Here is a 24,916-nt window from a genome sequence, read left to right as displayed (position 1 = left end):
ACGTGCAAAAGGCAGCAAGAAAATAAAGCCAGCCCGAACACTTTGAATACATACAGATATACATACATATGTACGTATGTATGTACATATGTGAATGCGGCGTTGCATACGAAGAGAGCTGGAGAGAGGGAGACACAAACGAAACCAGGTCTAGCAGCCAGCCGGCTTTGAAGGCGCGCACAACAAATGCAAATCAATCAAAGCTCTGCCAACATCGCAGACTGCCGGCAAAAATGCAAACAGCGCTGTCGACGTCACTTTGGCAGTGCCAATGAACGCACAGCAGCAGCGACGCTAACGGCAGCTGCAGCAGCGACGCTAACGGCAGCTGCAGCAGCGAATGTATTGCTCGTTTGACACGCCAAAGCAATAGCAAGAACAATTCTAAAGACGCGCAAGACTGACTCTTAAAATCACTCTACTCTTTTTTTCAAAACGATTGTTATTTTAATTTTGATACATAAGATTAATTATAAAACTTACGCTTTAAATTGAACACAAAATTAGTTTTCATTCATACGGACTGTTGGAGAGTTAGATGCGCATTCTTATATCGAATCATCTCGTCTTACTGATCAATAATACTTATATAAATTTTGTGGAATCCATGTGCATAGCCATGTCTGCTGCCTGTAACATGCCTTGGCACTAAACTGGTATACCTATTTACCTTTTGAGTACAGGGTATAAAGAGCTACAATGTAATGTCTTATGGGGAGTTTAAATTGCAAGCAAACATTCTTCTAATTGGCAGCAGAGACAAGAAAGAGAGAACGTTAATAAGAAGCGCAGCAGCGCAAAACACACGCGCAAATAAATCATAAGCAATTTTTAGTAGATGGACACGTAAGGAAGGGGCAAGGTAGGCAAGCATTTTTCCAATTAGAAACAAAACGCACGAAAAGGGGGGCTGCTGTAGGTACATACAGTGCTGCCTAAAATAGTTGGTACAGTTCGAATTATTGATAATGCAGCGTTGCCAACCCAGTTTAGGATAACAAAATAGTTAAACGCAGCTCTTTCTCAGGTACATTATTGCTTTTGACACTTGGATTAACACTGGAATTAGTAATTGTCTATTGTGTAATTGAAACATGCCTAGTATTATGAGTTTAGACTTCTTAAATAATTCGTTTAAATTGATTAGAAGTAGAATGAAAATCTATGACATGATGCCTGCTTTCTTGTTAATTTCGAGAATATGAAGATATTTTTCATTTTTAAAATAACTGTCACAAATTAATTTTTTGTTATGGTAACTCAAAATGTTTGCCTGTAGACTGCAGAAAAGAACAAACGACAGAACAGATAAGAACAGAGCCGTTCTGTTCTTAACTCAGGAATTGATGTTCGTTCACAAAAACCAGGGCAACATGCATTTCTACTTAGATATTATGTACATTAATACTTGCAGAGCTCGACATTCATGTCCAACACTTGTTTATTTAGAAAATCTATGTATGCCGATAATCTGGTGACACACTGTATATTATTCTGCTTGAATTAAGAAAAAACAAGCCGCAAGACAAAAACAATTGGCATATGAGAGACACGGTTGGCTGTGAGAAAAATCACAAAGAAGAAGAACAACAAAAGAGTGCATATATGGAAATAATTGCCAGAGGCGTACAAATTAACACAATTTAGAGCCGAGAAAAATGAAATAAAAGAAACAGCGAACCAGCGGAGCGGATGAAAAAAGTGGAGAAGCAAACGCCACGCACTTCAATTCAAAACTCAAAAATGTTGCTGTTATCCGAAAGGTACTAAACTTATTTAATATGCTTATAAACTTTATGAAAGCTACAATGCTGTGCTGACAAAGGAAAACTGAACTATGTATATATGGAAATGTATCTATTTAGAGTACCCAACAAAGTATCCACATTGTAGAAATAAACAAATAAAGTAGTCATTAAAACAATTTTGCTGTAAAATTGCAAAAAGGTTACTAAGAAATTAAGTCACAAATGGCAGAGGGGGAAGGAATAGGGAGCATTCTCGCATTAAACAAAAATTAAGAATCGGGAAAGTTTTCAAGATTCTATGTTAATAAAAAGGTTTTAGGAACTTCATAGAAAATCTATATCTTAAAGTTGAGAAAGAATTGGATTTATAAATCGATTCAAAATTTAAAAAATTACTTAAAATTTAAAAAAAAAAAATCGACTTGAATAAAATAATTGATTTTAATTAAAAGATTGATTTAAATAAAATTAATCGATTTTAATTAAAAGATTGATTTAAATCAAAAAAATCAATAAATAAATTTTAAAACCAATTTAAATTTTAAATGGATTTTAATAAAATCAATTTTTAAAATTGTATATTAAACATTTTTTTGAATAAACCATTTTTTTTATGGAAAACATATCTTTTTAAAAAAAGTTTTTAAAGAATCGAAAATTAATAATAAATAAAATACAACTTTTTTTTACCTGTTATTTTAGTTTGCTTAAAGTTTAACTTTGACTTTTTGCGAAATATCTTTTAGAAGACTTTCCTGTGCCATGCAAAAACAAGGTGTAACAAAAAAAGTGCGCTCGCAATCTGAAGATGAATCCCACGCACACGCACATACATACACACACACACCGTACATAGATAAATCATTATAGAGCGAGCAAAAAATGTAAACTTAAATGCCGCATAACGTGTAGCGTACAAAAGCAAAAAGACGACGACAATTACAAGCGACAGCAAAAGAACACATTCTCACACACACACACACTCCCTCCCTCTCACACAGATACAGATAAACACACACACCCAAGTAATAAGAACACAGCGCCACATAAACGAGCAACAAGAACAACCACAGCAGGCCGAGTAGAAGAAGAAAATGCGCCACATGCAACGACACAAAAAAACAAAAACGAAGAAGAGTAGCAAAAAGTCAAACAAAGCTGCGACGAACGTTGGGGCGGTCACCGAGGCAGAGAGTCCACCGGACAGGCGGCAGAAAGGCAGACTGCGAAGAGAACCAGACAGCCAGCCAGCCACCAAAGCAGTCGCGCAGTTAAGCACAAATCAATGACCTACGACATCAGCAGAAGGCAGAGGCAGAAAGCCAGGCAGGCAACAACAACCGAACAACGTGCTAAAATGGCGCACGAAGAAGACAACGCGATTGCTTCACCAAGCCGCACAAAAGAACCCAAAGCGCACAAAAAAAATATGGCGCTAAAAACTGGAGTAGCAGGCAGGAGCTAAAGAAGAAGAAAATAAAATAAAACAAAAGCGAGCGCGATATTTTGCACGCTCTTTTAGTCCTTTAGTTGGCATAAATGCAATAAATTTCTTTCAGCTCTTGCGCAAAACCAAAGATTGCACAATACGTATAAGTGTGTACGTTTGCACAAAGGAAGTTACAAAAAGGTGAACGCTTATAAAAACGTAATCGATTTTTGTGCAAGTGTATGTGTGTGTGTGTGTGTATCTGTGATTTAAATAAATGGGATGCTGTAACCATATCAACTGGTCGTCTGTTGAAAAATACCACTAAAAGAACAAGAGGAATTCGAATTGGGAAATAACATCGATAACAATCGTTTTTGCACCAGTAATTCTTATATTAGAACTTGTTCGATAAATACTATTTAAGTAGGCATTTGTTATCGGTATCATACGAGTAAGTAACACAATTTCAGTTTGGTCGTATACTTGAATGAGTTTGATATTTAACTGAAATAAAAACATAGCAAGTTCGAAATCGAATTCTTGCTACACTAGCATATATGGTTCTTGTTCTAAGTACTAATTACTTTTTCTAAATACTATTTCATTTGATATTTTTGATATCGATAAGCCAAAACAGTTATGTTAATTCAACTCTGCAAAATATAAAAAATGAAGAACCGAGTCGGTCGGAAAACAGAAATGGAGAATCATCACAAAATTTGTTGGGACTTTAAAAAATTATAAACAGTGAATAAAATATATAAATGCATTTGAAATTAAATAAAGCATTTGCTATCCATAAAGATTCTTAAAGATTGCCTTTAAGGCCATAATTTTGTTAGCTCTAGCTCTAAGTATAATAAATATCGAATCCCAAAGACTTAAATTCTTTGATTAAAATTTATTTTGCTTTAAACGCATTTGTGACATAGCATGTTGCTGTAAGTAGAGGCAGATACTCATATATGTATGTATATACTATACATACATATATATTATGTATGTATGTATGTATGTAGTCCCAGGTTCAGTCCCGTAAAGTATTAAATTCTTTTATTTATAAATGCGTGCGTCGGTAGCACTTGAGGCGTTGCTTGGCTGTGTAGAATTCTTGTTGACTTGGTCAACAGCATCAGAAGCAGTGTTTTGGTCAAGTGAGTTGATAGCGGTGGCGTTCTCAAGTTTCCAACAAAAGTCACACAACAACAAGAACAGGAGGCATGGTGTGGCATGTGCAATGCCCGACGCTTAGCTTATATGGCATGAAATTGCAACCGGAATGCGTCTTAAGCGGAACAGCAGCAGCCGCAGCAAAACAAATGCAACATGTCTTAGACAACAGCTGGTAGCAGGCAGCAGGCAGCCAGCCACCAACTCTGGAGATGATTGCCTAACTGCCTGAGTGGTTAACTGGCTTTTAGTGTACTAATGTGGTCAACAACAGGCAGAAGACATGGCCCAACAGCAAGCAGGTTGAGCGGCTTATGAGGAGCACAACACCTTTCAGGAAAATCCAAGAGCTGACGGTTTACCAGTGTAGCAAAGATTTATGGGTTTGAAAACATTAGCTCTAAATGAAGATACCATGTGAGGACAAATTGAAAGCAGCTTTTGGTTAACATATCTCCCAGTATGTCTTGCTAAATTTTAACACAACTTTATAATTATTTAAAAACTGTACACCTAATTCTGTTTTTACACGGTAGATAGGTATATATATATACATATATATATATATATGCAATTTTTAATTTTCAAACCGTGTTATATCAAAATCGTAAAAAGAGCATTAGGTGTATTCTAATTGAGAAGTTTTTTTTGTATATACCTATAGTGGCTATATTTTTTGTTCTATCCGAAACTGCTTTAATCATCTTTTATGATGAATTCGAATTCTCTCAAGACGTCTTACTCCAGTTATTTATGATTCGAAACATATTATGCTTCCCTTTTCCCTATGTAATTGAAAAGTTTCGATTGTAGTGACGTTGCAAAATTGTTATCTTCATATGTACCATGTTTATGAAAAGCCCAGTAGATAATTACACGAAGCTGCATAAAATCTATAAATCTACTTAAGCCAAGGGATGTTGACAAAACTCAACCTTTTGCAGACCACAAACTATTTAATAATGGGAGTAATACCAAACATTCAAGCCAATGAAATTTAAGTTTAGCATTAAAAGGTCCTACGAAATCAGAGTCTGCTCAAAGCTGTTATTTGCTTACCACACCACTCTATTATCTTATTGAGCCATTAATGCTGAACAATCTGAGAAGTTGCTCAAGTGCTAGGGTCAAAAAACATTTAAACTTTTTATGAACACTTGAAGCGATGACAAAGTTGCATTTAACAATATTTGAGTTATTATTTTGTTTTTACACTCCATTTGCCCAAATTGAAAATCTATAAAAAAGAAAAACAATACTAGATATCCGATTTTATGAGCCTAGGCTAAAGAAAACTTGAAAAGCCTGCGAGTTGCGGCAATAAGTTGGGCAATGACAATAAAAACAAACTTTGTAATTTACACGCAGCAATAGGACTTGGAAATACATACCACAAGTTCGAGGATACCATAAAATGCCACGACTCGACAACAACAACAAAACGACAAAACATTATTGATTAACTTTAACTATGAGCCAAATATTTATACGCTCCACGAACGCAAATTGCCAAAATTACGACAAAATAAAATAAAAACACAAAGCGGTAATTCACTTGAATATGTAGCCGAGAAAAATGCAAACGTAATGCCCAGCAGCTGCTTAAGAACTTAGGGCATAGGTGCCTATCTTAACGCGGTACTAATCCAATTAGAGGACTTAAGACGTTTACGCACATAATAACCGGCTTTCTCGGATTAACGTGTTAACGGCATGAAACGAAGAGTGAGAGAGTGTTGAACCCTCAACAATGTTTTAGAAATTGGCGAGCGTTTTAAATAGCTTGTAATGTATATTTGGAAAATATTGAAATTATAACTAGATAGATTAAAAATAAATTGGCATTACATACATAGCTGTTGTGTTTGGAACTATAATAGAAATGCGTTCTAGCTAAATTTTTGCATTGACAAATAGCTAAGGATTCCTTCTTTATTGTCTTTTATTCAATATTTTTATTTAAATTTTTGTCTATCATTAACATGTATTTGAAACTGGCAACCTATGCTTAATATATGAAATATAATTTAATAGTTCTTTTTTTCACCTATGTGCATAAATAGTTTAATTAAATGTTGAATGTGGAACAATTTATGAAATAATTAAAAATAAATAAATAAATAAAATTTTTTTTTAATTGATTTTAACTTGTTAAAATAATAAATTATACAAAATTGGACGTGAAATGATTTACTAGCCAGTTATAATATAATGCCCCCTTTTTGACGCGAGTTTAGAATATGGTAAGGCATTTTCATAAGCTCATTAATAACAAGCTTTGCTACGGATATAATAAACAGGAAAATTAAGATTGAATCATTTTACATACTCTATAGTTATGTTTATAAAAAATATGCAATTATAATTGTTTGCTGTGGATCCAAATGATTCTTGGTGTTCATACAGACAGACGAACGACCATGTCTTTTTCGATTATATCATATAAGCAGATCGCTAAACTATGACCAAATATCAAAAATCTTCAAATTAAAATAAATATACCGATTCCTTTGAAATGGAAAATATCGAAATCCTACATACATATATGTACTATATAAGTGTAGGGTAGGTTCAAAAACGTGCCAAATTTATTAGTACTACAATATCTGCTCTTCTCACAATTACATCAAACGGTAGACGTCAGTCACTCTAGTTTATTTACATCGTAGAATTTCCGCAGAACTTTGTGATTTCTGCACTCTTTATATACCCGTATCTTAAAATAGAAAGCTGCTTTTGTTTTTCTCTAGCTACACGATTTCCATAACACATATGGCATTAATCATTTGTGAAAAGCGTGGATAAATATGAATTCCTACGATTCTATTTTATAGTTTCCTGATAATCTTTCAATGCTTCTAATATTGTAATAATTGTGCGCACAACTGTCACAATAAGCGTTCGTATTGTGCTTATGAGTAGTTCTATTTACAAATTAAATCAAGTACAATTAGCATATCGTATTCCCTCCCCAACAGGCATACTCGTGCCTCAAGTTATTACCATTTAAGTCAACAACCGTATACGATAATGTTTGCACAATAATCCATCAATCATATTGTATGTTGATGAACAGCAACAAAATCAATAAATTGAGCGGAAAAAGTGACAAAATGTATTGATTATGCGACAGCGTAAAGCAATTACATTGCAGCTTATCTGGGTAGGTGCTTAAATGGCAAAAGGTTCATCATCAGATAGTCAAGAAGGGAGCGTCAGATGCTATTGACAGATAGAAATGTTTGCGAGTAATGGCTTATCATCCATCAACAAAAATAGTAATAACAGAACCACAACATGAATATTATTGGACCCTTCAACAAGAGCACATGAAAAAGGCGATTACAAAAGCTAACAAAAATAAATAACGTATAGAAAAGAAAAATGTAACAATATTGCATTGCTTATATTGTTCAGCTCCTGAGAAGTTCAAAATCGCTTTTAGAATTCATTTAGGGTGAACATTTCATGGAACAATACAACAGGCTATAATTGTATAATAATCATATTTCAAAATGAAGAGAATATTCTTTGAAAAAGTGAAACATAATGATTGAAAAGTTTGTCCCGTCAATGATCAAAAACTACCTTTTAAAGAAATATTTAGACTTGAATGGAACATATAAAAATGTCCACTTAGTCTCCACCAATTAAAAAATATACAAAATATTTGACAGGTCTCTTGAAGTTCGTTTGCGTATAGATAAAAAAATCGACCAGTATTTCTCTTTTATTTTCCTATAAATTGACTAAAATAATAAAGAATAGTCATTTTAGGATTTTTTTTTTCTGAATAAACTAAAGCAAACTCTCACAGATTTTGAAATTAAATTTTAATATGTTTGGATTGTATGTTTTATGATATTTAAGTATCTTAAGCGGACACTCCCCTTGGGCAGACAAAAATTGGACGACCGTGAGTGTCCCGCCAAGAGAGATTTTACTGTAATGGGTATCTTTTGTTTTCCAATCGTGCTTATACAAAAAGCATTCTATTGTGTAGTTTTATATAAGCCCTATTGTTAATTAAACTATTATATGTATTTCTTATTTAGGGACACTCCCACCCACTACTACTTTTATACAGAGAGAGAGACAATAGTTTTCCGCTTCTCTTATATAGAAGAGCAGTTCTCTAGACGGGAAGATTTGTTGACAAACTTAAGCAATTAACCAAAATTAAGAAAGAAATTCGGCCCTTTATTCCACCAAAAAGTTGCACAATAATATTTTATAGTTCTTATAGGTTTACTCACCGCTGCATTCCTGTTGGCGGCAGCCACTGAATTGTTCATATACTGGTTCTGTTGCGGCATTAAGGCGCCTCCCATGGCCACGGCGGCTGCATGGGGCTGTCCACCCATATACACAAAATCCTGAGGGCCCGGGCCCAGTTGACCGCTGCCCGGTCCACCCAAAGGCTTGGGCATGCCACCACCATTCATGCCCGGATGCAGACCGCCATGATCGTACATGCTGCCCGCCGCGGACTGTGGATACTGAGGCATATGACCGAGAGCTGCGGCAGCGGCTGCAGCTGCTGCTGCCGGATTGTTCATGGCATGACTTAGCAAATTTGAGTTATATTGATGCTGCTGCTGTTGTTGTTGCTGCTGTTGCTGCTGAGACTGCATTTGTCCAGGATGTGGTCCGGCGCCGCCACCCACATTAACGCCAAGGCCGCCAAGGCCATGTCCATTGCCATTTCCCAGGCCGTTGCCACCGCCCATTAAATGATGTGGCGGCCCTTGTTGATTCTGTTGTTGTTGCTGCTGCTGTGGGTGTGGAGGCTGCTGCTGTTGTTGCTGCGCAGCTACGGCGGCGGCCTGTGACATCATGTGATTATGTTTGGCCACTGCGGCTGCTTGTTGCATGGCTGCCATGTTCGCTGCCGCAGCCGAATTGCTCATTGATGGGTGGTGCAGGCCACCATTGGTGCCGCTGCCACCCATGCCGCCGCCCAAGCCACTGCCCGAGCCCATGCCAATTGGGCCAATGGGTCCTGGACCGCCATTACTGCCGTTGCTACCGCTCGGTGGTGCTCCGGGTGCAGCATTTGCAGGATTCATGGGTGGATTGTATTTCCATTTATCCGGATTCTACAAATAAATGAGAAGAATGGTTGCGTTAATTAAATCAATAGAATATTGCTGAATATCGCTTAATATGAAAATATCAGTGAAAAGTTAAGTTAGTTAGTTAGAGAAGACACATAACTAACCCTCTAATAAGAACTCATCTGTATATTTTTATTCATTTTCGTTCATGCCCTTACAACACAGGATAGAAAAATGTGAGAAATATCATCTAATGGTGATGGTGATAGAAGATCGATGAAAAGGAATTGCTTTTTTAAGAATAAAATAATAATATAAAACAATGAATTGTGTTAGAGGAGTTAGGGGAATAAACCGTATTGTACGCTTATTACCTCCAAATACTTTGAGTCCATTCTTGTCTAGCTAGGAAACCCACAATACAATCCACTTAAAAAATAGTTTCGATTATAAGAATAATTTTGGGTTCTTTTGTCAAATACAAAATGTTCTTGTTCACATAAAAACTTAACAAAATAAATTTCAAAAAATTATATACATATATAATAATCAACAATCCATAAAAAAATACAAAATAAATGAAAAATAATAATTACTTAATTAATATAGACGAATAATTAACAAAAACAAATAAATACAAAAGATATGCATATGTTAATAAATTTATACAAAATATATATGTTTAAACATATAAATAAATTTTGAAATATGCGCATATATATATATTATAAATTTAAGAGGATTTTTGAATTATTCTGTATAAAAAAAATTAAATAAATATGAACAAATACACATATTGAAATTATATAAAGAAACAATAATAAATATAATATAAATACGTTAAACAAATTAATAGAAAGAATATTAATCAAACGTATTAATAACAAAATATTAAGAATAAAATATTAATAACAAAATATTAATAAAACCAAATTACTAAATAAAATATATTAAAATCAATAAATTGAAAATATATATAGCTCTACATAATAGCGAAATTGTAATTAATAAAATTACCCAAAACTCTAAGCATTGCAGAAAAATTTGTTTTACATTTATAAAGAAAGTACAAATTGTATTTAAAATAAAAGTTTGTGTGAAATAGAAAGAAATAAACTTTAAATCTCTAATTACGTTCCACTTCCTAACAAAGGCATTTCATGTTAAACTTATACTATAAGCAATTTAAGCAAACTCGATTCGACTGTATTATAAATCTGCATCTTCTAAGTTGCCGTCAAAACAAAATCCTAGACACAAAGGCGCCGTCTGCAATTGGCCATGTACCTATGTACGTACTTTATATACCCAAAGTACATGCCAAGCCATCGTCGTTTTGCCAGGTCCTCAATGCCAATTTCCTTGGAACTTGTAAGCTGTTTATGCAACCTTTGGCAACAAGCAAAAGCCACATACCTTCATACAGAACCCCATGGATCTGGGCTGTGTGGGGCTGGGCTAAAAGCAGCTATACTTCGCATGGGCAGGCAAATTACTATACAAGCTATGGGACATCCACCAAATGGCAAGAGGAGCTACGCTGACGCTGACTTGTTTACCTTGGCACGAGGAAGGCAAAAAGAAAAGAGCCTCATAAAGCAAATGGCCATCTGATGTGGCCAGGACAGTGGAAAAGGACAGCTGTAGGCTACGGAAGTCGTAAGCAACAACGGAAAAAGCAGAAAAACAAGAGCGGCAACTCGCTTTTAATTAGATTTAATGGGCGCATCAGGTTTAACTCATATACATAAATACATACATACTATATAGATAGCCTACATATATGCCAGCCTTGAGCGCATTTTAAAATGGTTATATTAACTTTATCTTGTTATCTTAATATACTTTATGCTCATTTAACTCTATTATTATACACTAAAATAAATGAATATACTATTCCCTTGACCCTTCCACCTTTCAACATTTTTCAACTGTACATATTCGCTTGTTTTTTGTAGATCGATCTTTTGAACTAAAAATCAATTGAGGTAATGTTTTTTTTTGTCTTTTGATATCAACAATTTTAAGTCATTGACAGATGATTTTTCAATACTCCAACCATTTTTTCGTCCGATTACTTTTAGATTAAGTACTTATTGTGAATCGAGAAAATATTTAAATCTAATCATGGCTTTATTAAATGAATTTAATGCTCTCCATCTAGAAAGTTTTCAAATCCTTAAATAACAAGGTCCTAACACGATGCTCAAAACTGTCATATCGTTTTTCCTAATCTTCTAATATATACTTATGTATTACAATTCTTCAAGTAAGAAACAATTAAATGTGGGCTCCGCAGATGCTAGTGAAATGGTATAGTATCTTTAAGGACAGAGTATGTAAATCAATTGCCATTCAAATACATATCCCTTAATAAATATTTCTTCAATTTCGTATAACTTTCCTATTTATGATTTTACAATACAATTAATGAAGTTCTTTTACAAAAAAGCACCATTTAAATAATGTGTGTATCCTCAAAATACAATTTTTAAAGTTTTACCTGCTCTGAGACTTCTTAAAGTGGATATTTTTCTAAGCAATCAATTATTTCTTTCTTTTTTTCTTATTTTCTCACCATTCGTATAGTCTGAGTAGATTTTGAGTATTTACTGCAAAAAGCAAGTATTTCAGATCCCCGTTTCAGTAAATCAAAAAAGTGAAACTATAATAAACTTCCTAACTTCCTTATTAGTACGTACATAGCACCTGGAATATTTTTCAAATATACTCTAATAAAGCAATGTGCATTATCAACTTGGAATGACTAACTAGACAAAATAATCATCTGTTGATTGGATTTTCAAAGTATTTAAAATGCCTTCTTTATCTAATATAATAAATATATCATTTTCAGCTTCTATATTTAGAAGTAAATTTTGAAAACATATTTACAAGTATGTACTTTAATTAATGTACATACATATATATATATACATATATATATATATATATATATATAGTATTGAAGATATCTTCAATTTCCCACCGAAAGTCGACTAACAACTTGATTAGTTCGCATAAGCAATTCAATAAACAAAATATACATTTTGTTTAATTCACTTTAGCTAATGAGCTGTTTGCGAATAGGTTTGGACGGTATGATTTATTTACGGATAGTGTCTGGTAATTTAAAAAATGTTATCTACATTAATTGGCATTAATAGCCAAGAATATATACAAGTACTTAATAAATTTGGATGGTTTTAATTATCCAATAAATAAATGAACGTTTCGACTGAATGGTTTTTATTTACTTTTCTCTATCTTTACCTCACACTAACTATCCAGAAATGATAAGAAAATTACTCAGCTCCTTTACCCTTTGAATATGCTTCGAGCTTTTGAATATAATTTACATTACATAAATTGTTGCTGCATGACAACAACTCCTTATACTTTTCAACAGCTGTTTTGTGCCTAAAAGCATAATTAGGATATTTTCGGTTACCAAAAATGTACACGACGCACTAAATTCCAACTATGTTCCCATGGTGAGTGTGGCGGGCAGAGCAGAGACAGGCATGGGGTCTGAGAGCAGCGCATAAATTGGCAGAAAGCCAAAAATTGCAACAGTGGAGGACGCAGCAAAAATGCAGCAGCATTCATGATGACGACGAAGCGGCAGCCGCCACAGGAGACAAATTTCAACGCAAATTTGTGGCAGAGGCAATTAGCTAACCAAATTTAAAAGTACGCCCGTAGATTCAGAATAGTGTGGAAAATGCACCGAAATGAGCCATAAATGCCGACATTTGATTCTCAAGTCAGAGACCATTCAAAATTGTATAGAGCTTGGAATTTAAGAGAAACGTCTGAGTGTTACGAAATCTTTTATAATATGCCACAACTTGGCTTTGTCTTAAACAAATGAAATAAACTAAAAATTGCATTTAAAAAACGTTGAGTATTGTAAAAAGCACATTTAAAACTTAGGAAAATAAGATTTGATATATGTATTTTAATAATAGAAAAATAATTGTGAAAGATTTAATCAAAAAAATAAAGAAATATTTGAAAAACCCATTTTTTTATTTTTACAGGAAAGTAAATAAATGAGAATAGGTACATATTTTGAAGAAAGGTTTTGGAATGTATATTGAAAAAGAGATTGTATGGATCTATTGATGTCAGAGATGTGGTGATAAAATTGGATAATTACAGGTATTTCAAATTTAATTAAAATTTAGTATGATCTATTTATAGGGGGTAGTATGATAGATTTGTATACTGTATTGTTGCTAAATAGAGTAGCCTATACAATCTCAAATATTTATATATACTTATATATATATATTGATACTCACATCAATGCCATGCTCATCTCCGCATGCCCAACGCGTCTGCTGCTGCTTCTGAACGAATTGTGCAGCATATTCGGCAGCGGCTATATCATGCGATGTGGAGCCGACTGCACCGACTCCACCGGGAGAGGGACGCTGTTGGAATACATAGCCGACGGCGGCGGCGGCAGCAGCTGCACTCGCTGCATCCACATCCTGTGCGGTGCCACGTGAGCCTACAATGGCATCGTTACCAACGCCGACACCGACACCAACGCCGACGCCACCGCGTCCATTGCGATCATCGTTGCCACCCAGAAACTTCATGTGTTGCAGATGTTGTTGCTGCTGCTGCTGTTGTTGCTGCTGCTGTTGTTGTTGCTGCTGTTGAAGATGCTGGAAGTAGGGCGAGGGTGGCGGCAGTGGAGGACCGTAATGCTGCTGCTGTTGTTGTTGCTGCTGCTGATGCTGATGTTGATGCTGCAATGGATGTTGCTGGTGCTGCGGCGGCGACGGCGTCGTTGGCGCTACCGTCGATATGGATATCGTGGGCGCAGTTAACAGCTCAATTTTGGCGGCTTTTTGCTCTCAAGCTGACAAACGGGCGCGTATTGCAAAAATTTCAAATTTCAACTATTAACTATATTTAACACTCAGCGATGACGACAATGACGACGTTAATGCCGACGAGACGACAGAGACTACGACGTGTTGACGCTTTACGACAGAGGACACAATTTATTGTTGTTGCTGTTGTTGGTTTTGTTGTTATATATATATATATATACATGCAAATTGCACAATTTTATCTGACTAACCACACTTTTCACTTATATTTGTATATGCATGTACAACATTTTAAGATTTCTTTTCGGTTTTGAAAATTTAAAATCGTGTTTGGTATTGGGAGGAGGTTTTCATTCACCAAAAAAAATTATGTGTTTTGCGTTTTGGGTTGTTTTTTTTTTTACATAAAAATTTACACTATTTAACACAAATTATTAATTATAATTTACACGATGCACTTGGTTAAACAAAATTAATTTTTTTTTTTAATGCATAATTACGTATGAGAATTTTTTTTGGATATTATTATTTTTTTTTTTTGTACAGATCTGTTGAAAATTTGCTGATTGAGATTAAAGATGTGGTTGGTTGTTGTTTGAATTATAATTAAGATGATTTTAATATACACGACGTTTTAATGATGAAAATATACACAAACTGCAAAGATATAAACAAAGACATTTTTAATTAGTATCATTTTATATTATTTTGTATAGCCATTTTACAAATGCAACAACAAATACTGAACCTTACGGAATTGTTTAATATATCAATTCTATTTTATAGTTTCACATGTTATTATTATTATAATAATTAATAAGATTTTATATTTGAAGAATACTGAAAAATCATCTGAAGTCGCTGTGCAGGTCTACTAAATCAAACTTTGAGCTGGTCATGGACTAGACAGACGAATATACATACATATGTATATGTAAAAAACAAGAGCATCAAAATGAGAAAAATAAAATCATGTTCATAGCGAAAACAATAACAAAGCAGCATGTAAGAAGCAGCAGCGCCAGAACAAATGAAAGCAGCATACAAAGGAACGAGACGAGACAAGCTGAATCATGCGCGAAAAATAAAGTAGAAAAAGAGAAATACTTTGCACAACAAGGGAAAACATAGAAATTAACAATTATATACATACATATGTATGTATGTGTATATGAAAATAACAACAATAATAACTAGTCGAAAATGATGTGTGTGGCCAAGGAACGAATTGTACGCAGCGGCCGGCGGCGTTGCCATGCGTCGTTGTTTCGTCGACGACGACGTTGAGAATAACAAATACGAAGATGGCCCGGCCAAAACGAACGCCGCCGCAACATTTGAGGTTAAGTTACACAAATACATTTGTATGCATGTATGTAAAGCAGTCAATCTGTCTGCGACAATTACAGCAAATACAACAGCAGCAGCGGCCCAGGCGAGCGTCTAATCGGCTAAGGCAAAAAAAAAATCAACAACAAAAAAAATAAATGCAGCGTGCGAAACAGCAACGCAGCGGGAGCCCCAACATACACACATACGCCGAAACGCACACAAACAAATCTAAAAACAAACATAAAGATAAACGCTAAAAGAGACATGTGAAAAACAAAAGCCCGAGAACACAAGCAGCATAGCATACTCCAAAAAAAAGGAACAGAGCGCAGATTATTCCAATGCCCTGCGCAAATCATAAAAAGGGGGTGTGGCAACACAGAATAAAGCATACAAATTTGATTAAACATTTTCGATGACTATTATTATTATTAATTCAAACAAATGGCACATGCTGCTGCTGTTCTTGCTCTTCTTTATCTAGTTGTTGCTGTTGCCTATTTTCTTATTGGGAAAAATGCTTGCATACAAATACATACATACTTATGTATATAACGGCGTCGCATCGAGAGAGTGCAGCGGCCCGCTCTTTGAATGTAAAAACAAGAGAGAATGTTAGTCGTACAAGTCCGACAAGGAAATGCCCTAAGAACAACAACAACACTTGCGCTACTTCCATGGGCAGTTTTCAGTTTTACTAATAAACAATTCTAACGATGAACCAATTTGGATAATATTTGGATAAAGAATTATATACAGATCAAGTCTTCAGAAATTGATTTTAAATCGAGGAACTCTACGGTTTGCTCAATGAAACTAAAATAAAGGAATTCATCCAGACATTATCTAAATCCAATTGTCTCGTCATGCTGATCAAGAATATAATAAATACTTCCTACTGTATGTTCCATACATGTGCACGAGACCCAACAAACCCTTCTTACCCTTCAGGTACAGGGTATAAAAAGAGCACAAGTGCGAGCGAGCAAGGAAGGCTGCGGCGAATTACAAAACAAAAAAGTGCTGTGCTGGGCAAAAGAAGAAGCAACAAGGAAGAAAACGAGGCACGGGCGGACAAGCAAAAAGAAAATAAATAAAACGAAAGACAGGCAAAATGCGTACAACAGACAGAAGAGCAGAACATGCTGGGCATGGCTGCCTGCGTTTTATATACATACATACATACAGAAGTTTATACATATGCATGTGTGCTTGCACGATTTTTTTGCAGACAATCGGAAGTACATACATAAACACACACACACACAAGCACTTTATCTATATTTAATAAAATTATTCACCAAAATGTCTTTCAAATTAAAAACACAACAAATGAAATGAATACGCGTGCTCTTTGTGGCGGCAGCTGTGACAGGGGGAGGCAGCCGTGCGGCAGCGTCGTCGTCGGCAAGGGGCGCAGCAGCAGAAGCATATAAAAAAAATTATATATGCCAGCAATTTAATTGATTTTTACCTTTTTACGCGCTTGCCTACAGAAAGTTCAACTAAATTTTATGTACAAACGCACGCGACAACAACAATAGCAAGAGCAACAACAATAACATAGCCGACGACGACAGGCTGCGTCGGCTTTTTGCTTCATTTATTTTACTTAAAATTCTTTTTTTTGTTACTATTTATACATGTTTTCATATATACACATAGGTAGCATGTGTTGGTATATGTGTGCACGGCCGCTGCTCGTCTGGATATATGTATATGTTCGAATGTATGGGTAAAATTTTCGCAGCAACTACAGCGGCAAAAAGGAACCGACAATGACAATGTAGAAAAGAATGAAATAACGACTTCATTATTTCAAAAAGCAAAATTCCATATCGAATTCAAAACTTACACATGCACTTAAAAACTTTTTAAACACTCGAAACTTTATTACGGTTTTGCGTTTTGTGTGTTTAATTTATTATGTATTTTAAATTACAATTATTTACACAGGATGAAGAAGAACGTCGTCGCGATAACGATGCCTGCTGTTCACTGTCGTCCAAATGGCGAGTGCGTTGCCGCATGAGCAAGCCAAATAACGAAGAGAGCACTTGCGAAGGAGAGAGAGACAGAGCGCCAAGAACATTAAGTTTTTTCTTGCTCGCAATTCGGTCTCAGCCACAATTGCATTTGTTTGGGTTTAAATTTATTTTTATTTATAAAATATAGAAATAAATATTATGTACATCCACATTATGGTGGTGGAGAAACAAATTTTGCGCGAAAATCAAAAAAGAACAATGCCACTGCAATTTACACGGGCTGGCAACTCAGCATAACAAGTGCAGATGGGAGCAGTGTTACCACACTGTTTTTTGTTTGTTTGCGGCTTTTTTATCAACCGCTGTGCTGCTTTTTTGTTGTTCTCGCTTGTTCTTATACACACACACACTCACATGCAAATTGTATTTTGTTTTGCACGCTTTACAATGCTAATTTGTTATGCGCGCACATTTTTATGCATACAAGCTGACGCAAACCGCATGATACATACATAAAAACTTATTTTTTTTGTATATTTATATCAAGTTCACATATAAACAAATGCAGTTAATGTTCTTGTTGGCATCGCCTCCTTTGTGTTCCTTTTTAGCCGGAACCGACAGGGAGCGCCAGTATAACGAAAAATTATCTAACTCCCATTTATTATATACACAGGAATTTAAATACCTAGTCCTTTACACACATTATCGTATAAACTATAGATATTATAATGAATACAACACACACCTTAGCTTATTTATTAAATGTACATATGTACGCACGCACGCTGAGTGATGAGCGAGATGGCGTAGAGCTGCCACTTAACTGAAGTATCGATACTTGAGTAGGCCTTTATATATATAATGCGTTGCCAGACGAATTCGCACAAACCTAACGTCTGCAATTTTTCTTAACAAATACAAGTAAATGTCATAAAAAACATTTATAAAAAAAGCTTTCAAAAGTCTCAAAAACAATAAATTATACTTAATATTGAGAAACAGCTAATACGAAGTATGAACGCTGTTGTCGCAGTAATTAGTTTTACATTATATTTATATTCGATTTTTTATAGATGCTTGTATTTTACCTCGAAGATGCTGACATTATTCTTAAGGCAAGCCAACCTGGTCTGCCCATGTCAATGGTACATACATATTTGAATATCTGTTTATAAGTATAAATGTATATATTTTTCTAATACTGGTTCAAATTTACTCCGTAGGATAAATTCCAACATCGCCGGTATTCAATAGAAGTATTGCCTGTTGAGGAAAACAAAGTTCACATTCTGGGCAATTGGAAGGAGACGCCAATGCCGGTCTATCAAACTACTATTCCAAAGATTGAAACGATTGCAGCTGACCCGCAAAAATTTGTCAGTACTGGTATTAACCCTACATATGTAGGTACTAAAGAATCCAAATACGTAAGTGCATACATACATACGTACCCATAAATATACATACATGCATATAAACATAAATTATAATATTATGAACTCTAGCACCGCCCGCGTTACTCTGATGACTTTAAGTCTATGGCGGTTCAAAGGATGTTGTCTGGCGAACACGTAATGGCAATATCGATGGACACAGGTGCTTCCTTGAGCTCCTTATATAGATGGAAAACTGCAGTTGTCGGCAGCAAAAAATGGAGCAAATTTATGAAAGCTAGGAATATGTGAAAACCGAACGTTTTATATTGTCGCAATACCATTTTTTACAATATCTACATTTGTTTATACATGTGTATAAACAACTCAAGCTGTTAAAGAAAGAAAATTTATACAAAACTAACTCTAACTAATAGCTATATATAAAAATGTACATGAATAAATAGGCAAAATATGCATACATACATAATTTTTAAGAAACAAATCAGCACACACGCCTGTACGTATATGTAAATACAAAAAAAAAAAAAAAACGGTTAGTCCACCATTTTGTACACACTGATTCATTGTACCAGTACTATCAAATAATTAAGATAACGACACATCGAATTTGACAAAGTTTTCCGTCGTTATAGGGTAAGCAGTATTTTTAACATTTGTCAAATCGCAACCAATTTGCTTAAATTTTAAAAAAACCTAAGCAAAGGCAATAATTGCTGCGACAATCGAAATGTAATTTAACTATCGAGCTACCGATAATTAAAATACTCGATAGGCAGAAATTAAATGTCTAACGTGCGCGGGCACGTTGGCTCAAGTGCAATTGGCAAGCATGAGAAAACACGCCAACAAAGTAGTGGAACTGGCAGAAATTAAGAAAAATAATCTCATTTGGGCAATTCATATTATTGTTTGCCTATTTTAAAAAAATCGGCATTAACCAAATATGGGGGGCCAGTTTTTTGCAAGCACTTTATAAAAGAATCGCATACAGGTTTTGTATTTTTGAGAGTAATATGTACATATCTTGCATGGATATCTAGGGTCAGCACTTTTTTATGTGGCATGCTTTGGATTTTACTTTTTAGAACAGAAATATGTGTTCGAAAGGCGAGGGTGATGCGGTATTTAAAACTACTGTAGAATTGGGCATTTACTTTAAGCAATTCAATCTAAGAGTTTTTAGTTGACTTGGGAGAACCTTGGATTGTATATCGTTAAGGAAGATATGTTTGACTCGTTCATTTCAGCTGTCTCATTATTTGGTTTTGATGTATAACTTATTTTGGCAATACATTGCCTATCCAATTGTTTAAAATGTTAATGTAACGGAAGCTCATATGTATGTCGAAAGAGAAATATTAGAATATAGATAGATATTCTATTTTAATTTAAATATATATATTTATATTATACCATTCTGGGTATTTTAAATACACATTTATTGGGAAATTAAAAAGTTTTCCCCACTGTCGGCAGTCTCTTCTAATTTATCTGTTTAAAGAAAAAAAAAAGCGCCGCGACCGCTTCTCCAAAGAATTACCATGTTTAGAATTTCAAATAAACTTTATAAAAGCGTTTTTAGGGAAATTGTAGTCTCACATTTTGGTTTTTATTATTTATTTTATTTTTACACGTTCCTTACATGCGTTTGAGGGAAATTTGTTTTACACACAAATGAATGGGATACGTCGGTTCTTATTTATGAGTGCTTTTGGGGAGGGCTCCGCTAGCACATATTTCCAAATTTCTTTTCAGCCATGTTAAGGAAATAAAATTACAAATAGAATCATCTCTGGATGAGGCGAAACAAAATTTGGATTAAACTATACTATATATAGTATATTTATATATAAATGAACTTATTCATTTTGAAATGCCTTCGTTCGTTGAAAACTAAAATCGGGCGCGTAACGAATTTTTTTTAGCATTAAATGTATTGTATTTGTATATTTTTATAATATATGTGAATGTTTTTTTGGTGAGTCTAAATCTATGTTTTTGTTGTTTAGCGAAGGAGTGCATTAGTTGTTGTTCGTGCCAATCTTGTGGCATTTTTTTTTTGTTTAAACGTTTAATGAATTTGAATGATGTCGATCAAGGCAAGCCGATCTATCGGTCGATTAATGGTCGTACGCCCCATGGGTGGGTGTGTGTGTCTGTTTGGTTGCAGTAGTCTGGGGATTTGAACTTGCATGCTTTGTCGTTTTTGTTTTTGTTGGTGTTTCTGGATGATGAATAATTACGTTTATCTCTTAAAATCTAAACCTCGAAGCCTTTAGGCCACTGCAGCATCCTCGTCGGTTAGTTCTTCAACGGATTCGCTTGCCGACTTATAGCTGGTGGTGCTGTTACCGCCTGGGGACTTTACTTTGGGTTTCGGCGGTAAGGGGTCTTCCTTTGTGGAATCCTCACCGTCGTCTTCGTCGCCAATACCGTCTGCGTCTCCCTTGGCTCGGGCACGTGCTTTCTCCGAATCGCCACCAGCACCACCGGGATTTCTGCCGGATGACACTGGACGTCCACGTTTTTTGGGTGCAGGCACAACATCGCCATTCGACTCGCCAGTTTCCTCGCCCTTTTCCGCATCGGTGGACTCATCATCATTGTTAACGGCCTTTGGGCGCCCACGTGGCTTGCCACCAGAGGCACCACTCTTAGATGGACGTCCACGTTTCTTGGGCATGGACACGAAATCAGAGTCTGACTTGCCGCCATCTTCGCCACCATCAGCAGTCGAGCCATCATCTTCGCCATTGTCATCGTCGTTGTCATCATCAACCGGCGGCTTGATGCTTTTAGGACGTCCTCGCGGCTTGCCCGTTGGAGCATTGGGCACTGACTTGTTCGACCCAGCCGGTCGGCCACGCTTCTTAGGCACAGCAGCCACATCGCCATTAGTTTCTTCAGGGGCACGCTTTTTGGGTCTACCTGGACCACGACCTGTGCGGACTATGTTCAAATTGACACCGCCGGTAGGAGGACGACCCACTGGACGTCGCTCATCATCGTCATCGACATCAGATTCTGAGAATTTGGAAAGTTTTAGTTAATTAAAAGTTCAAAATGTATATGGAATTGTGGACATAGTGTCTCCTGTTTCCAATGAACACACACACACACCTGCCTCCTCATCACTGGGCACATGCTTCTTTGGTCGACCAAGCTTGCGCCGCTTGGCCGGCGATGGTGACTTTTGTGCCTTAGATGGCTTGTCAATGCTTAATGAATCGTTACCGCTTTCATTGCCACTGCTTTCAGTGTCCACTTTGGTCACTTTTGCCGGGCGTCCTCGTCCCTTGCTGGTCTTCGGCACGTCAGTATCACCATTTTCACCATCCAGAGCCAAGACGTCTTCTTCGGCATCACTGGCGATCGGATTTTTAGGTGGCCTACCGCGACCCTTATTACCACTGCCCGATGGCCGACCACGCTTCTTAGGAATGGTATGCGCAGCATCGCCACCGCCGCTCAAAGCAACTGAACCGCCACCGGCCTTTGGCGGACGACCACGCTTCTTAACCGGCTCTAAAATTGGCGACGACATCGATATGGAGCGTTTAGAACGACTGTATTTGCGGTAAAAAAAATTTTGCGCGCTACCAAGCGGCGGCGTTTCTTCTCTCTTTTTTTTTGCTTGTGCTTTCTTTATATACACACACACACACTTTTTGCGCTTTTGCCGCTTCTATACTGCAGTTTTTTCTGTGCAATTTTTTGTTCGTTTTTTACGCTGCAATAAGTAAAGAAAATATGAGCCGCTTAATATAAAATGTATGTTTAAATTATTTACGGCCTATGTTCAATTTTTTTTTAAGTGCTTTCAATATTGAAAATTAATTTTACATTTGCAAATAAATCGCTTACCTTTTCACAGTACGCACTCGTCCCCTTCTCTAACCACACAGAAATGGCGTCGGCGTCGGCTTGTGTCTTGTGTAAAAACTTATCGATACTTATCGGACGATGCTTGCTTAAGACGCAGGAGTCTGGAAAAACGTTTTTATTTGAATTCACTTTAAATCAAAACTTTTTTTTAGCAAAATCTTTTCTTTTGAAATGCTTCACTTATGAAAAAATGATTGGCAATTAAATTCTTCTTGTTAAGCTACACATATATAAATTGATGTATGAACCTATCAGACAATATATGGGAAGTAATTGCCTTTGACTAAAAACCAAAGCCTACTACTATTTTTTTTAAATTGTTCTATTTCTATACATGAAATATATATATTTTTAAATATGTAGCACCATATAGCATCGCCCACGTGAGTGAAACCCAGTTCCAATTTTTATTACATATATGTATGTATATGTATACATATTACATATATACTTTTATTTTACAGTAATCCATCTATTATTAAAACACTTTCCATTTAAATAGTGAATAGCTAAGTTTTCAATGGGTAATATGGCAACTATTATATCAAAGTCATGTATACTGAGTGTGCCGATATGCTTATACAGATATGATTATATAAATATGTACATACACATGTTCGATATTTAAGATTAATTTTGAGAGAATGGAAAAAAATGCATTCTAAAATCTAAGCATTTCGAATTAAAGTAAAAACACAGCAATAACACGACAATCTTCAATGTCAGCCGATCGATCATGTGGACAGCTTTATTAAATTGTATCCCTTTGAATTAGATAATTAAGGGTTATTAAATAAGGGTTATTTGTAATATATTTAATAATATATAATATACATTTAATATTAAAAATAAACGCAGTTAAGTCACAGTAACAAAAAGCTATTTTTATTTCTCTAATTGTTTGTTATGTTAAATAACTAAAATAATTTTGATTTACAAATCTTAATATCTTAACACAAAATTTGGTAATATCAAACAAATTCAGGCACAGCTTAAAATATAAACAAAATATATTGATAAATTAACAATGTTTTAGGTATTACTATAGCTATAATACTGATATAAGTAAAGCAATTAATATCAAGGTTTCGGAACAGGATATCTAATTAATTTCAGTCACAGCCTAAATTAAATACGCATATAGTTAACAATGCTTCAGATATAAATAGTTATACTTATAAACCTCATCCCCACCCAAGAATTGGGCTGCCTAAATTAGTCAACCTCCCCGACAGTGGGCCCCTTGTAGCTACCGAATCCCCCCGACTGTTATCCGCAGTAGCCAGCACCTGGAGCGCTTCCCTGATACATTCTGGTTGTAATGGTCACGGATACGCCTCGGCTGTCTCCTTCATCTTGGTGAGCACCATCGAGTTGATCTCTTCTGGCGCAAACTTCTTCTGTTCCCCCTTGAACTCGACCCCAATCTTGGGCTTGCCGCCGTCGCTCACCACCTTGAATGGCCAGTGTTTGATGTCCTTTGCAATCTTTGGATCGTCGAACATTCAAACATTCTATTAATGAATTGAATAGAATGTTTGAATGTTGGTTTCGTTTATTTTATCTGGGGCGACTAGCAATATGACGGTCCTATTTATACTGAGGTTGTTGTGGAAATCTCGAGACGCTGACTGCGAGAAGCCGGTAGGGCATTCGGCATACAAGAGAGTAAGTGCATGAAGCCGGTAGAATATTATATGCAAACTGCAGTAAGTGCGAAAGAGATGGTGCTCAGCGTTTGGTTTATTCAGGCGTTTATGTGTGTATCGAGTACGAATTTTCGAGAGAGAGAGACCAGTTTCCAGTATGTTGTGGTATCGAGTAACCAACTAGAATTTTCTCAAATTCGCCGTTAGTTTGCCTGCGACCTACCCCAACTATTTTTCCATGCCTTATGGATTTGCTGCGCAATTGAAATTGCGTGTTATTACTTTTCACATTTTCATATCAATTCTATTTATAAAACACTTTTTACACTCATATGCGCAGATACATACTTACATACTATATTTAAGTGAATGATATGATTTTTTATTTATGACTACACAAGAGTT

General features: G+C 35.6%; 4 protein-coding genes across 4 annotated transcripts in view; 1 reads left to right on the top strand and 3 right to left on the bottom strand.

Moving 5' to 3' along the window:
- LOC115623765 (maternal protein pumilio-like) overlaps positions 1-14,643 on the bottom strand; it is a 43,714-nt gene extending 29,071 nt beyond the window's left edge. The window contains exons 1-2 of the mRNA XM_030518301.1: positions 13,715-14,643; positions 8,607-9,449 (exon numbers count right to left, since the gene is read on the bottom strand). Coding sequence (XP_030374161.1) covers positions 8,607-9,449; positions 13,715-14,017 — 1,146 coding nt within the window. The 5' untranslated portion in view covers positions 14,018-14,643. The remainder of the gene's footprint in view (positions 1-8,606; positions 9,450-13,714) is intronic.
- Positions 14,644-18,721: 4,078 nt separating this feature from the next.
- On the top strand, positions 18,722-19,265 carry LOC115623764. The gene is made up of 3 exons (XM_030518300.1): positions 18,722-18,725; positions 18,804-19,007; positions 19,086-19,265. The coding sequence occupies exons 1-3, from the start codon at positions 18,723-18,725 to the stop codon at positions 19,263-19,265; spliced, it is 387 nt and encodes a 128-aa protein (XP_030374160.1). The 5' UTR covers position 18,722.
- Positions 19,266-20,564: 1,299 nt separating this feature from the next.
- On the bottom strand, positions 20,565-22,656 carry LOC115623465 (chromosomal protein D1). The gene is made up of 2 exons (XM_030517826.1): positions 22,098-22,656; positions 20,565-22,001 (listed from the first exon to the last, which is right to left on the bottom strand). Exons 1-2 carry the CDS (start codon positions 22,519-22,521, stop codon positions 21,253-21,255), a joined length of 1,173 nt encoding a protein of 390 aa, XP_030373686.1. The 5' UTR covers positions 22,522-22,656; the 3' UTR covers positions 20,565-21,252.
- A 1,330-nt stretch (positions 22,657-23,986) lies between these two features.
- Positions 23,987-24,367, bottom strand: LOC115623763 (major heat shock 70 kDa protein Bbb-like). Its single transcript, XM_030518299.1, has one exon. The coding sequence runs from the start codon at positions 24,365-24,367 to the stop codon at positions 24,188-24,190; it is 180 nt and encodes a 59-aa protein (XP_030374159.1). The 3' UTR covers positions 23,987-24,187.
- Between the last annotated feature and the right edge of the window lie 549 nt (positions 24,368-24,916).

This window comes from Scaptodrosophila lebanonensis, unplaced genomic scaffold (assembly GCF_003285725.1).
Source record: "Scaptodrosophila lebanonensis strain 11010-0011.00,11010-0021.00 unplaced genomic scaffold, SlebRS2 tig00000053-arrow-pilon, whole genome shotgun sequence".
Classification (NCBI taxonomy): Eukaryota; Metazoa; Arthropoda; class Insecta; order Diptera; family Drosophilidae; genus Scaptodrosophila; species Scaptodrosophila lebanonensis.
This window is presented reverse-complemented; position numbering and strand designations above follow the sequence as displayed.